The sequence below is a fragment of the Clupea harengus genome, chromosome 2, assembly GCF_900700415.2.
Source record: "Clupea harengus chromosome 2, Ch_v2.0.2, whole genome shotgun sequence".
Classification (NCBI taxonomy): domain Eukaryota; kingdom Metazoa; phylum Chordata; class Actinopteri; order Clupeiformes; family Clupeidae; genus Clupea; species Clupea harengus.
Window position 1 is genome coordinate 5,124,118 of NC_045153.1, and position 16,263 is coordinate 5,140,380.

At 42.1% G+C, this 16,263-nt stretch overlaps 1 protein-coding gene across 1 annotated transcript; it reads right to left on the reverse strand.

The window, feature by feature from the left end:
* Positions 1-12,819: 12,819 nt before the first annotated feature.
* Positions 12,820-15,646, reverse strand: LOC116224052 (hereditary hemochromatosis protein homolog). Its single transcript, XM_031582612.1, has 6 exons — positions 15,643-15,646; positions 15,179-15,433; positions 14,800-15,075; positions 13,456-13,725; positions 13,287-13,366; positions 12,820-12,957 (listed from the first exon to the last, which is right to left on the reverse strand). The coding sequence occupies exons 1-6, from the start codon at positions 15,644-15,646 to the stop codon at positions 12,820-12,822; spliced, it is 1,023 nt and encodes a 340-aa protein (XP_031438472.1).
* Between the last annotated feature and the right edge of the window lie 617 nt (positions 15,647-16,263).

Below are 16,263 nucleotides of genomic sequence, written 5' to 3' on the forward strand. Positions count from 1 at the left end.
ATCATTCATCATTATTTTTCTATATAATAACAAGGTAATACAAAATAGTGTTAATCAGAAATAATACACATGTTAAATCCTATGTATAGCTCTAACAATAACTAAAGTGTTAATAGTGCAATTTGTAGAGCTAAATTGGTTCTAGAAAAATCAAATTTAACTTGGTTGTACATTTGATGCTTTTCTTGGCAAGAGATGAAAACAGATGGATATAAACATGACACAAAGAGTGGATCCTACTCTAAATTACAATTTCCAATAAAAAAAATGGTAATGCAGTGGGAGTTTGTTGTATTTCCCTTTCTCGCCACAGTGGGGCAGCAGAGTGCTTTTCCCCATGTCAGATGCATGGCGCTGCTTCACCAAGCCCTACCGCTGTAGGCTACCCACAATCAACACATCCAGAGTACAGTATTTATTTTGGTCCTGCTGAGCTTTTCCACAATGCAACTGACCATGTGCATAGGTAGGTAGCAGGTGCAAATCATCAAGGTCAAACAACATGGCAGCATGGTTATCACAGACTTCTTAAAACTCTTCTTTCTTTTTCTCTCTGGGTTTCTCAAAGTCAAGGAAGGGTCCTTGGCGGCTGCGTTTCAAGGATGCAGGATGCATACCGAGTCCACTGTTCAGAGAATTTTGAAGGATGCAATTGGAGTATCCTCTGCGTTCTTAGAGCACCCACAATCCTTTGCGCACTTACCAGATCCTATATAAAAAGCAACTCTGGATTTGAAGGCAGGACCTTTTCAACCTGCACACTTGCTAGAATGTTCCATTGTTTGTTCTCTGAATGCTAGGAAGGAGTCTTGCCTAGCCTCCAAAGGACACAACTTGGAAGCACCCTTGACTTTGAGAAACACCCAAATATTCCTTACAGAGGAAACTGAGAGCATTTTGACACAAAACTCAAGTTATCAAGTTTGAAAAAAAGGCACTTTAAAAGTTTCTTGCAACATAGAGCAGCATAAAATACAGTACATTCATCCATTTAGTACCCTTCTCTGAACAGCATTGGGAACACATAGAAACACACAAACATTTTACAAGCTAAAAAGACAAGATAGTAACGAGATTATAAAGTTCACAAAACAAATATAAAGCCTCTTTGAAGTTAGTGTTGTTCTTTAATGCTTAATCTAGAATATATGCATATATAAATAAAAAATAAATGTATTTTAACACTCATTGTTTCACCATGCTTATGCAGCATATCACAAATGGGGAAGAAAACAAAAACAGGCTTAGGTAACGGGTCAGGATCATGAGATGGCAGTTCTCCTCTGGGACCCACCCTGTGGTACGGTGAGGAACCTGTAGGGAGGAGACGTGGGATGCCAGAGTGTGTGACGTGAGCAGAAGGTAGGAGTCCCCCCCCCCCCCCCCCCCCCTAATCTCACGTGTCAGCAGTGGGAGGACTGTGCATGGAGGTGCTTCCATTAGTTGGGCTCTCTGCTGGAACCTCACTGGGCAGCACAAGTTCATGGTTACCTGTGAATGCCTGAACGGGTTCTTCAGTGAGTTCCGGAATCTCAAATCTCGGAAGTGGGATTGTTGAGCCATTGGTTAAGGCTGGTGTCATGGAGATGCCATTGGTTGGGGCTGGTGTCATGGCGATGCCATTGGTTGGGGCTGGTGTCATAGAGATGCCCTTTGTTGAGGCTGAAGAAATGGAGATGCCATTGGTTGAGGCTGGTGACATGGAGATGCCATTGGTTAAGGCTGGTGTCATGGCGATGCCATTGGTTGAGGCTGGTGACATGGAGATGCCATTGGTTGGGGCTGGTGACATGGAGATGCCATTGGTTGGGGCAGGGGACATGGGGATGCCATTGGTTGAGACTGGTGTCATGGCGATGTCATTGGTTGGAGCTGGTGTGTAACCTGCATGTGAACATCAGAGACAATAATCAGTAATGATGACATCACTAGGACTCAGGGCTGTTTTGCTCAAACACACAGAACCTTACCTGTTCTTTCTAGCCCCCGCCAAATACAAATTACCACAGTAACCAGGAACACAACACCCCAAGCAATCCCAATGGCAACGACAAGGGCATTTTTGTGATCTGTGAAAACAGGAGTTTTCAGTTGAGGTCTATTGCACTTAGTGGATACAGTGTTAATTACTTCACCTTTGACACAATGTTGATCTTACCGAACAGGACAGACTTGTTGACAGTCTTACTGTGAGCCTCACATCGATAGTGTTTATTGGTGTCCATTGTGGTTCGAACCCCGACTCTCATCTGAACGGTTCCGTCTCCATTGGGACGCGGTCCAATCCGCTCCACCCCATAGTCCAGAGGAACCCCATCTTTGGTTAACTGGATTCTGACTCCTGATAGGTCAAAGGCTGTCACGTGACACTGTAAGTTCGTGGAGGTACTTCTTGGGATAGAGTTGGCAAAAATATGGAGTTCCATATCTAAAATGAAGAGTAAAAATGTTTTATTGACTTTTAAACAGTAATAATCTACCTGAAAATGTTAAGTAGGGTGCTGTTGAAGAGCTTGGAAGAGTTTGGAATCACTGAAAAAACAGGACAGTGTTACTGTCAATACTCACAGACCTAGTCAACTAAGTATATAACAGAAGAATACTACATACTCCTACGGCCTCATCTTCTTTACATAATTCTGCAGATCTCTAGTAATTACCTGTTTGTGCAGATTCATTAATCCATGTCTCTCTCTTCAACTTCAAGGTTTTCTGGGTCTTTGGACAGATGTGGTGTAAAAAGTCCTCATACACACGATTCCTGATGTCATGCCTGTTCCACTTTGCTGCTAAAGCTGGGGCCAGGTCAGACAGAGGAGTCCATTTTAGAGTCTGGGGTTCAAAGGTCAAGAAGTCCTCTCCATTGACAGCCCATTCATCAAAAGCAAATACTCCTGAGCTGTTGATCATACAACCACGCCGTCTCTGAAGACACTCTGTAATGGTTAAAAAAAAAATGTGGTATTGTATCACAAATTGCTACAATCACTCAAATTGTCATTATTATCATTTTTGATTATTACTATCATCATCATCATCATCACGACCACCCACCTGCTGTAACACTGATAGTCTCCTCTATCCTTTCAAACCAATCAAAGTGCTCATGATGCTGATCCACACACTGCCTGTGTCTCTCCTCCAGTTCCTCTTGGGTGAATGTGTGTGTAACCCAGGCCTGTCTTGGTTGGTCTGTTAGTGTTTGGCTGTTGCAGGAAAATATCACGTGTCCGTTGAACAGAGATGTTTGCTGGAACTGCAGTGAGCTGTTCGGAGCACGGAACACTGTGAACTGGACCTCCAGTGTGTCGACATCTGTGGACAACACAGGAATCACAAATAAGAGTCCAGTTATGGCAGATTCTTTAACCTGATGGTGTGAACAGGGCATAACACATACATTCCCACCGTCCCATCTGAGAGGCAGGGGCAAGGAGGAGACATCAAAATAATTGATGTGGTGTGTTTAACCCACTCATTCATGGCCCATCAGCAAATACTCTCTAGATCAGTCCCTAGCCATACATAACTACACAAAAGAAATGGAATAACTCATGTTATATATTACTAGGTTCTGTTTTTAGATAATTAGCAAGCCAACAGACGCTGCCTGAGCCTCTCGTGTACCTATCAACAACAGCAAGCTAACATGTGCTCCCCGGTGAACAGACATTATGCCAATCCCAAAATGACTAAAACCAATAAAGTCAATTCACAGTTAAAACAGAACTAACTATTCATTTAAACACTTTCTCAGACTAACATTGAGCCGAGGACGACTTCACTTGTAACCAGTCTGTAACTTTAGCTCGGTGGGCTAGTGGTCCACAATGAACAATGTCACCAGCACCACTATTTTAAGGCGCATTCCGCTAGAATTGATATTTTTTGCTACCAAGCTCCCCCTAAATTTGCGGATTGTATCTCAATTTTACAAAGCGTTTGAATGGGGATTATGTGTAATATAATAAAATGTTGTTGGCGACATGCTTAATATACATTTGACAGTGTATATTGTAGCGACCTGTATGTGTTGATGTGTTTATGTTCATGTTCATTGTGTTGTCTGTGTGCCTGGGTGCCTGTGTCCTTGCTCTCTGTCAGCCGCGGCAGCTCATGTGTGGGGTGCTATGCGCTGCGGGGGGCTGGCAGAGTAGCTGGGGGGCGGGGACACCTGGATAAAATAACGTGTTTTGTTGTTGAGGCTCTTGGTACTCGCGGTTTTGTGATAAGGAGTCACTGTGATTTACGTGTCCTCCATGTTAAGCAATGAAGTCATCATTACGGAAAACCCTCTATGAATAGTGACTGAGATCGCTACAATATTATTACACCCTGTAGTCCATGGTTGCTCTATCTTTGTCTCAGAAAGCACTCAAATGACGAATGTTGTGATTCCAGTTCTGCTGAAGCTCCACGCTCACCTTTACAAAAACCTGTAGCCTATTTGCTTTTGCTATTATTTGCTTTTGAGTGGCCTGTCAATTGAGAGGTCTTGTGTCATACAAGTGACGGTAAAGATAATTAGCAGACGCTTTTATCCAAAGTGACGTATTTTAACTCACATCGATCGTAAATTGAACCTGGAACATTTGCATGTAAAGCATCATGTATGTTGATGTAGTACACCAACAAATGGAATATAGGGTGTAAATAACCCACTGTGTGCACAATAGATGAGTGTCCATGAAGTGGATTAAAATATTAGGCGCAATGAAAGCGAATGGTTCGGGAAATACTTGAATATATTTGAATGGCTGTCGGATGCGGGCCGGCTCAGACAAAAAAATTCGCCCCGATCCACATACAAGATTGCGATCAGGAATATGAACTGTTTTGGCAGCAGTGCTGTGTCCTTTCTGTAAACATGGGTCCACTCCACCAAGTCAAATCCATCTCACACGTGAGCAGCTATTAAAAGCCGAGTACACTTGTGATAATAATTTTATAATTTTTTTTTTTTTTTTACTTTTCAAGATGACAGGTGAGGCTCTGCCTCCCGTGCCTCCTCTGACCGCACGTCCCTGGGTGTAGCATATAACGTGAGTTGTATTGAGGGGTAGCAGATGCCTGGCGTGTATTACACACAAATGTAGGCTATTTCATTCCGTTCTTGCTATGTGAATAATTTAATTTCAATATGCTTATTGGCCCTTTTGTGCGTTTAACAGCGCTTGTTTGTGTGAGCGAGTGCATTTATCTGTTGATGCCGAGTTTAATAAAGGTAGGCTATTCATAAAAAACGTACGTAAATGTGTCTGTAGGAGCCAAATCATAGGAAAAAGCTTTGTTATTATTTTGCATTTGAATATTTTCAATTTACAATATTTAATTTAATTAAAAATGTGTTCTGAGTGAACATCTGACAGTTAATTATGTAAAGTCTGTAATAAATGGTAAATGTTGATGGTGAATTGATATTGGATAATGTAGATCCTGTGCTGTATGTGACGTAAGTGATTAGAGAATGAGAATAGATCAGAGAGACATGTGTGTAGCTGGGAAGCTGAGCATACAGCTTTTTGACCATCGTCCGTCAGCGAATATTAAAGTTTTGCAATTATTAGTTTACAAGATTGCGATCAGGAATATGAACTGTTTTGGCAGCAGTGCTGTGTCCTTTCTGTAAACATGGGTCCACTCCACCAAGTCAAATCCATCTCACACGCGAGCAGCTATTAAAAGTAGTACACTTGTGATACACTTGTGATAATAAGCAAACGTAACATTTGAATAATTACAAACTGATACAAGATATAGTTTAACCACAGAGCATAGCAAGTTATGGCACAAGGCAGGCACGTGCACAGATAGACCCCTAGTGTTGCTCAAGCTCCTGCCCATTTGCCCTGGATGAGAAAAGTGCCCCTTCTGCTGGAGCCACATTTTTTCTTCATTCATCAATATTTAAGAATACAAATTACTCTCTCTGTCATCTATTCCCCCCACATGTGTTTTGATATATGACGGGGCATTTATTTGAGTTCTTGTGAGAATTTCGCCCCGACATGCTCTGCTCACAAGCCCTACGCGCCAAAACATTCGCAGGATCACCAGGCTGTTTTGCCCGGCGGCTAGGAAGCGGAGCTGCGTGCGCAACCTGCCTGGGCCGAGTGTGACATTGATGAGCGGTGCGTCTTGCGCTGGAAAGTTGAGAATAGTTCAACTTTTAAGCGCATCTTAAAAACGCTAGAAAGACGCAACGCGTGGCGGAGAAAAGGCGCACACGCAAGGCGCGCCGTACCATAAACAATGCATTTTCTAGCGTCCCGTTTTTAAAAACGCGTTTGGTGTGTTTCGGCCCTACTTCTTCTCTGACCCGCTGCATCAGACAAACAGGTAATGACGGTGTTTGTGCAATCCCCCGACGTTGTTTGGTGATAAATTAACCACAACATTAGCGCCACTGAAAACATTACGTCGCAACTGGTCCGACGTTTCCTAAAAAAAAAAAAACTCACGAAATCCGTGAAGGCAGTTTTACGGTTCTACAAAATAGAAAACTTCACTAGTTTTGTTTCATTTAAAATCGTAATTATCGAAATGAAACGTAGGTCTTAAGTTGAGCTACATGACAGTCTGGTGAGCTATATTGTGGTATATTATTAGTGTAATGCTGCTTATGCTTCAACTCAGTCAGAAAACAGTTAAAAAAAATTGTGTGTAGGCCTACTGTGTTGTCAGCTTTACAGAGATAATGTAAGTCACTCTTGATCATTAAGCACAACATTGATTTATCTCATTTACAAAATTTGCAGCATAATGCCAAGAAAAGAGAGACTCCAAAAGCAGAAGGACAGGGAACTGCAGCAAGCAGCTCAGGGTAGCAGCTCTCTTTTATCTTGGATCAGGCCATCAACTAGTAAAACAAATAAGGGAGAATCAGTAACTGGTTCAGAGAAGCCCATCATGGATGAGGGGTTCACCTATGTGGGAGGGGGGTGATAAGAGGCCATAGGGTGATAGCAGGAAGGAGGCTATCTGGGGGGGGGGGGGGACAGACAGAGTACACATCCAAGGGTATGAGTTACAGATACAAAATAAGGCTACACTTTGTTCATGTCTCTTACAACAGTAGAATAGCAATATCCAATTTCATCAGATCTATAGGACTCATCATATCCAACTATTGGTATGGTTAGATATGATGCTTTTGATGCCTTGCTTCAATTACATTTGTACATTTATGATAATAACTGAGTTCGTGTATGGCTTCCAGGCAGACTGGATACCCGTGGTCATTTCCCGATCCCACTCCCCATCTCTCCCTCCAACTCATTTCCTGTCTACCTTCACTATCCCGTCTGATTTAAGGCTAAAAAAGCAGAAAAATACAGTACTGGTACATGGACTGGTTCACTGGTGGAAGGGGACCAATATTGTGTTTGGCAACACCTACCCTGTCCCCTTTGGTAAGCTTGTATCAATAGCTTCTCAGATTTCTGATTTCAGATACTGATACCGTTCAGTTCACCGGCTACGTCAGCTGCAGATTCAAACAGGAAACTTTGGAGAAAAAAAGACCCCATACTGTACCTGAGCCATTGGAGAGAGGAAAGGAGATCAGTAAACACAAATAAATCCACATTGGAGGCTCAGATGAGCCTAACCCTCCGAACATTTATCATGTTTTCTAGTTAAACGTATAAATGTGTATAGGTATCCTGTAGCCCATGGTTGTTCTGTCTCCGTCTCAGAAAGCATTCAATGACGAATGTTATGATTCCAGTTCTGCTGTAGCTCCTCCCTCACCTTCCAGCGAAAGATTCTAAAGCTTCAGCTGGAAATACCTGTTTGAGTCCTGTGTATTACTGTGCATGTGTGTGTGTGTGTGTGTGTGTGCTTGAGTCCTGGCAATTACTCTCCGGCTGTGCAATCTCAAAGTTAACCCATAAACTGCATTCTGACTCCAGAGGTGTTCTTACAGACACACCATGGCGACACCACCATACTGGAACAACACCCTTTACTCCCTACTGCTGTTTGAATGATAATGACACTCCTGTATCATGTCACTGTTAACGTGAAATAGATCACTCTGCCATGTCAGATGTCATGAAACCAAAGTCACATGGATAGAAATGGTCATATCATTACAAACCAAAACCTTTGTCAGGACAATTACTGATAAGGCCACTGTCATTTGTGTGTTATTAAAGAATATATAGACAGGGCTGTATTGAATGTTAAAAACATATATATAAATAGGGCTATTTTGTAGGTTATTGAAGAATATATAGATAGGGCTATATTGTGTGTTATTAAAGAATATATAGATAGAACTATATTCAATCAATCAATCAATTCAATCTTATATAGCGCTTCTCTAAATACCCAAAGTCACTTTACAGAGTCCAGAGTCCAGTAGTCATTTATACACAGTCATACCGGTGGTGGTAAGCTACATCAGTAGCCACAGATGCCCTGGGTCAGACTGACAGATTGAATGTTATTAAAGAGTATATAGATAGGACTATATTTTCTTTGTCTTATATCAAAACAGAGTCTCAGACATGTTTCACAAGGAGCCCCTGCTGAAAAGCCAGAGGACGTGAGATCATCCTAGTAACCCATTAAAGGAGTGACTGCAGCCAGGGGACTTGACATCCTCCTAGAAACCCATTAAAGCCAGAGGACTTGAGATCCTCCTAGTAACCCATTAAAGCCAGAGGACTTGAGATCATCCTAGTAACCCATTAAAGCCAGAGGACTTGAGATCATCCTAGTAACCCATTAAAGCCAGAGGACTTGAGATCATCCTAGTAACCCATTAAAGCCAGAGGACTTGAGATCATCCTAGTAACCCATTAAAGCCAGAGGACTTGAGATCATCCTAGTAACCCATTAAAGCCAGAGGACTTGAGATCATCCTAGTAACCCATTAAAGGAGTGACTGCAGCTCCTCCCTCGTCTCTGAGCCAGATATGATCTCAGGTTAGTGGTCCTGTTTTCAGTCGTTCACACACACATTTTCTGTGTCTCAGGCACCCTGTACTTTGGTCAACTGGTGACAGTGTGGGATTTTCTGCGTCTGTTGTCAGTCACTACCTATAATTTCAGGATATACAGTACATGTTGTATAAATGGAATATTTATGTGAGGGAGTGCCATCACTACAGATAAGTATGTGCTCTGACTGCCATACCAATGAGCCTGGCTCTTTAAGTCATGAACAAGATATAATTTACCTTATTTATTTATTGATTTATTTTGACATAGAGTATAATATTATGTATCTCTTAATCCCCTAATCCCTGTGTCATGGTGGTCTTCTGCTGGTTCAGACTAAGTAGCAAAGGATTTTCTGTTGCTTCCTAGAGTGTGTTTTATGACCAGAAACGTAGCCCTGGGTCTGAGTTGAAATTAATACTTTGCTTGATTTTGAAAGTACCACATCACCCCTTTCACCCCCCGTTTATTGGTGGAACGGGACCGATATCTCTGATACGCTAAACGCTGATACCGTGTAGTTCACCAGCTACGTCAGCTTGAGATTCAAGCAGGAAACTTTGGAGAAAAAAAAAGCCCCCTACTGTACCTGAGCCGTTGGAGAGAGGAAAGGAGATCAGACTCAGTAAACACAAATAAATCCACATTGGCGTCTCAGATGAGCCCAACCCTCCGCACATGTCGCATGTTTTCTAGTTAAATGTATAAATGTGTATAGGTATCCTGTAGCCCATGGTTGCTCTGTCTATGTCTCAGAAAGCACTCAAATGACGAATGTCATAATTCCAGTTCTGCTGTAGCTCCTCCCTCACCTTCTAGCGAAGGATGGCGGAAGAGATTTAGCTGGAAATACCTGTTTGAGTCCTGGCAGTACTGTGCGTGTGTGTGTGTGTGTGCGTGTGTGTGTGTGTGTGTGTGTGTGTCTGTGCGTGTGTGTGTGTGAGTGTGTGTGTGTGTGTGTGTGTGTGTGTGTGTGTGTGTGTGTGTGTGTGTGTTTGATTCCTGGCATTACTCTGCGGCTGTGCAATCTCAAAGTTAACCCATAAACTGCATTCTGAGGTGTTCTTACAGACACACCATGGCGACACCACCATACCTGAACCGCACCCTTTACTCCCTACTGCTGTTTGAATGATAATGACACTCCTGGATCATGTCACTGTTGACGTGAAATAGATCACTCTGCCATGTCAGATGTCATGAAACCAAAGTCACATGGATAGAAATGGTCATAGCATTAAAAACCAATACCTTTGTCAGGACAATTACTGATAATGCCACTGTCATTTGTGTGTTATTAAAGAATATATAGATAGGGCTATATTGAATGTTGTTAAAGAATAAATAGATAGAACTATAATGAATATTATTAAAGAATATATAGATAGGACTAGATTTTCTTTGTCTTATATTAAAACAGAGTCTCAGACATGTTTCACAAGTAGCCCCTGCTGGAAAGCCAGAGGACGTGAGATCCTTCTAGTAACCCATTAAAGCCAGAGGACTTGAGATCATCCTAGTAACCCATTAAAGCCAGAGGACTTGAGATCATCCTAGAAACCCATTAAAGCCAGAGGACTTGAGATCATCCTAGTAACCCATTAAAGAAGTGACTGCAGCTCGTCCCTCGTCTCTGAGCCAGATATGATCTCAGGTTAGTGGTCCTGTTTTCAGCCGTTCACACACACATGTTCTGATGGTCTCAGGCACCCTGTACTTTGGTCAACTGGTGACAGTGTGGGATTTTCTGCTTCTGTTTCAGTCACTATATAATTTCAGGATATACATGTTGTATAAATGGAATATTTATGTGAGGGAGTGCCATCACTACAGTTAAGTATGTGCTCTGACTGCCACACCAATGAGCCTGGCTCTTTAATTAGGTCATGAATAAGATATATTTTACCTTATTTATTTATTGGTTCATTCCGACATATATGTATCTCCTAATCACCTAACCCCTGTGTCATGGTGGTCTTCTGCTGGTTCAGACTAAGTAGCAAAGAATCTTCTGTTGCATCCTAGAGTGTGTTTAATGACCAGAAACGTAGCCCTGGGTCAGAGTTGAAATGAATACTTTGCTTAATTTTGCAAGTGCCCCTATCACCTCTTTTTGGGGTGAAGTTGTGTGGCCCTTAGGAACACAAAAGCCATGTCATGTCACACAGTGAGAGGAATGGTAGAAACCAAAAAATTGAGGCCCTTTTACATGTCTAGGCCCAGGGGCCCAAGGTTTCATAATCCGTCCATGGGCAGATCCACCACTCCTGTGCCACAGCAGAGGTCAGAGGTCAGCTGCTATAGTCTAGGACAGGACACACCATAGACATATACGCACCCAGAGATCCTAACCCCTAGGAGAGGACACACCATAGACATATATAAGGACACGCACCCAGAGATCCTAACCCCTAGGACAGGACACACCATAGATATAAGGACACGCAACCAGAGATCCTAAACCTTAGGACAGGACACACACCATAGATACTGTATATATAAGGACACGCACCCAGAGATCTTTACAACAATGAATCCATTATCATAGTAAACACTATGATAGAGCAATGTTCGAATGTTCATGACAAACACTATCATATCAACTGACCGTGTGTGTGTGTGTGTGTGCGCAGAATATAACTGAAACTTTGATAATGCAATTTGTAGAGCAAAATAAGTTTTTGAAAAATCACAATTGCTGAGTGCAACTTGGTTCTTTATTTGATGCTTGTATTGGCATGTCAAGTAAAAACAGATGGAAATAAAAACGACACTAACATAAAGATGTCACAAAGAGTGGATCATACTAAACGATAATTTCTAATAAAACAATGGCAATGCAGTGGGAGTTTGTTGCATTTCCCTTTCTCACCACAGTGGGGCAGCAGAGTGCTTTTCCCCAGATGCATGGCGCTGCTTCACGAAGGCCTATTGCTGTAGGCTACCCACAATAAACACATCCAGAGTTCAGTATTTATTTTGGTCCTGCTGAGCTTTTCCACAATGCAACTGACCATGTGCATAGGTAGGTAGCAGGTGCAAATCATCAAGGTCAAACAACATGGCAGCATGGTTATCACAGACTTCTTAAAACTCTTCTTTCTTTTTCTCTCTGGGTTTCTCAAAGTCAAGGAAGGGTCCTTGGCGGCTGCGTTTCAAGGATGCAGGATGCATACTGAGTCCACTGTTCAGAGAATTTTGAAGGATGCAATTGGAGTATCCTCTGCGTTCTTAGAGCACCCACAATCCTTTGCGCATTACCAGATCCTATATAAAAAGCAACTCTGGATTTGAAGGCAGGACCTTTTCAACCTGCACACTTGCTAGAATGTTCCATTGTTTGTTCTCTGAATGCTAGGAAGGAGTCTTGCCTAGCCTCCAAAGGACACAACTTGGAAGGACTCAGAAGGACCCGTCCTACCAAGGAAGCACCCTTGACTTTGAGAAACACCCAAATATTCCTTACAACGTAAACTGAGAGCATTTTTACACAAAACTCAAGTTATCAAGTTTGAAAAAAAGGCACTTTAAAAGTTTCTTGCAACATAGAGCAGCATAAAATACAGTACATTCATCCATTTAGTACCCTTCTCTGAACAGCATTGGGAACACATAGAAACACACAAACATTTTACAAGCTAAAAAGACAAGATAGTAACGAGATTATAAAGTTCACAAAACAAATATAAAGCCTCTTTGAAGTTAGTGTTGTTCTTTAATGCTTAATCTAGAATATATGCATATATAAATAAAAAATAAATGTATTTTAACACTCATTGTTTCACCATGCTTATGCAGCATATCACAAACGGGGAAGAAAACAAAAACGGGGTTAGGTAACGGGTCAGGATCATGAGATGGCAGTTCTCCTCAGGGACCCGCCCTGTGGTACAGTGAGGAACCTGTAGGGAGGAGACGTGGGATGCCAGAGTGTGAGGTGGGCAGAAGGTAGGAGTCACCAATGACTGAAGTGGGAGGATTGAGCTGCTTCTCCTCAACATTCCCCCTCTGGTGTTAACAGTCAGGTGAAGGGGTCAGAAGATGGAATATCCAGTGCCATGAAATACTGAGGTAGAGATTTTAAATGGGCATTTTGCTAATGCCATCAGAAATATTTTCTTCCTTCAGATTCCTGGTGGGAGGCAGTAGCTTGTGAAGTGCCATGGGCGAATCCCCCCTTTCATCATGAAGATACAATTGGTTGGGGCTGGTCTGTAACCTGCATGTGAACATCACAGACAGTAATCAGTAATGATGACATCACTATGACTCAGGGCTGTTTATCTCAAACACACAAATCCTTACCTTTTCCTCCACCACCAATAACAAATGCTCACAATAACCAGGAACACAACAACACAAGCAGCCCCAATGGCAGCCCCAATGGCAATGGCATTTTTGTGACGTGATGGGTCATCTGTGAAAATAGAGTTTTACAGTTAAGGTCTTCTGCACTTAGTGGATACAGTGTTAATTACTTCACCTTTGACACAATGTTGATCTTACCGAACAGGACAGACTTGTTGACAGTCTGACTGTGAGCCTCACATCGATAGTGTTTATTGGTGTCCCTTGTGGTTTGAACCCCGACTCTCATCTGAACGGTTCCGTCTCCATTGGGACGCGGTCCAAGCCGCTCCACCCCACAGTCCAGAGGAACCCCATCTTTGGTTAACTGGATTCTGACTCCTGATAGGTCAAAGGCTGTCACATGACACTGTAAGTGTGTGGAGGCACTTCCTGGGACGGGGTTGGAAAAAATATGGAGTTCCATTTCTAAAATGAAGAGTAAAAAATTGTTATGGACTTTGAAATGGTTATAATCTACCTGAAAATGTTCAGGAGGGTGAGTCAAATACACACTGCTGTTTAAAAGTTTTGAATCACTGAAAAATGCTTTCTGAAAGAAAATCCTCTTGGTCCTATGATGTTAAATTGCTCATAAATATAGCCTAGACATTGTTAATGAAGTTAAAGTCCACTATAGCTGGAAACAGCTGATGGAGCTCAGACACAGAAGTATAAAGGCCCCTTTTCTGATACCATCACGCCTGTGTTCTGTTGACTAATTCTAAACTATAGATAAATGATAAATTATATTTACAGTTCAATTAAAAAAACAAAAAAGTCTCACAGGTCCTCATTTGGTCTCTAGGCAGAGTTCAGAGAAAAATCCATAACTGAGACAAGCGAGTAACAGGACAAGGTTAGAATGAAAAGAGAAACCAAACACAAGATTAAGTATGATTGTGTAAAAGTGTGATGGACAGACTTTAGGTTTGAGATGTTTGGATCAAAGAGACAGAAATAGCGAGGTGCAGAACAAATGTAAATATGATGGAGTCCTTGAGGTCATCTGTACAGCACTGTGGGGAAAGGTGATGGTGTGGGCGTGCAGAAACTTGTTCAGAGTAAAATGACCTGTCAACAAGGTAGGCTACTTCTCTATTTCACCCCATACCATTCCCTGTGGACGGTGTTTAAAGGTGCCAACTTCACCCTACAACAGGGCAACGACCCAACTCAGATACGGCCCAGAATTATTTGTGAAAGAAGCTTAAATTGTTACTTCAAGCAGAAATATATATTTCCCATCTTGCCAATGTCCTGACAAACTTTTTATTCACTTTTACTTTATTTGATGGAAAATGTGACATTGTTACGTGATTCAATACTTGTCATCCGTAGTGTGCGCTCATAGGCCTTCTCATGGACTTTTACAGCATAAACAGGACAGTGCTACTGTCAATACTCACACAGACCTAGTCATCTAAGTATATGACAGAAGAATACTATATACTCCTACGGCGTCATCTTCTTTACATAATTCTGCAGATCTCTAGAAATTACCCGTTTGTGCTGATTCATTGATCCATGTTGCTCTCTTCAACTTCAAGGTATCATGGGCCTTTGGACAGACTTGGTGTAAAAAGTCCCCAAACACACGATTCCTGATGTCATGCTTGTTCCACTTTGCTGCCATAGGGGTTGCCAGGTCAGACAGAGGAGTCCATTTAAGAGTCTGGGGTTCAAAGGTCAAGAAGTCCTCTCCATTGACACACCACTCTTCAAAAGCAAATACTCCTGAGCTGTTGATCATACAACCACGACGTCTCTGAAGAAACTCTGTAAAGGTTTAGAAAATATTGTATTATATCACAAAATGATAGAATTACTCAAATGAATGTAATTAATATATTTTTTTATTATTATCTTGACAATAACCCACCTGCTGTGATAGTGTTGTCTATACTCGCCAAACAAGCAAAGTGCTCATTACGCTGACCCTCACACTGCATGCGTCTCTCCTCCAGTTCCTCTTGGGTGAATGTGTGTGTAACCCAGGCCTGTCTTGGTTGGTCTGTTAGTGTTTGGCTGTTGCAGGAAAAGATCACGTGTCCGTTGAACAGAGATGTTTGCTGGAACTGCAGTGAGCTGTTCGGAGCACGGAACACTGTGAACTGGACCTCCAGTGTGTCGACATCTGTGGACAACGCAGGAATCACAAATAAGAGTCCAGTTGTGGCAGATTATTTAACTAGGTGGTGTGAGCAGGGCAGCATAACAAATACATTCCCACCATCCCATCTGAGAGGCAGGTGAGTTAAAAATAATTTCCCAATGTGGTTGAACTGTTTGAAATGAAGTGTGTTTGTATGTGTGTGTGTGCATATCTGTGTTTCTGTCACCCACCCATAACACCTTCTACCAACGGACGGCCTATCAGCAAATACTCTACTCCAGAGGTCTTCAACCGGGGGTCCGCGGAGGTAGGCTACTGCAGGGGGTCCGCCAAATTATTTCATCTGAAGCATTTTTTCTCTCTTCCAAAAATTAAAAACGTCCAAAAGACTACATAAACATAAACGAAACGTAAAAATTGCGTTCGATTCCTTAAAAATAATACATAGGCTACCCATGAGTCTTCACGCGATCATTTGATCATAATGGCAACTTATGCACTTTTAGCTACATTTAGCTATCTGGGGCCAAAAGACGTTACCTGCCATAACCATACAATTTGAAATAATTGATCGTTTTGTAATTTCTCGGAACAAAAGCTCCTCGTCAGACACCACTGATGGCGGTTCAGGTGATCTACCTTCCATGAACGGCCAAAAGTGCAAACGGAGAAGACACGTAAATATTCAGAGAATTATCTGAAGTTTGCCTTCACCTACAAAGAGACCGATGGTGAAGAATTAGCAGTGTGCGTGGTTTGCTCTTCCGTGCTATCAAACGAAACTATGAAACCATCAAAGCTGCAACGACACTCAAAGACAACCCATGCTCACTTGAAAGAAAAAAAACATT

Excerpts from the sequence above, each read along its gene's own strand:
- LOC116224052 (XM_031582612.1), bottom strand. Across the intron at positions 15,076-15,178 it reads AGACAACACTATCACAGCAG|AGTTTCTTCAGAGACGTCGT; the intron begins GTGGGTTATTGT and ends AAACCTTTACAG. Across the intron at positions 12,958-13,286 it reads TTGTTGTGTTCCTGGTTATT|AGGGGGAATGTTGAGGAGAA; the intron begins GTGAGCATTTGT and ends TGTTAACACCAG.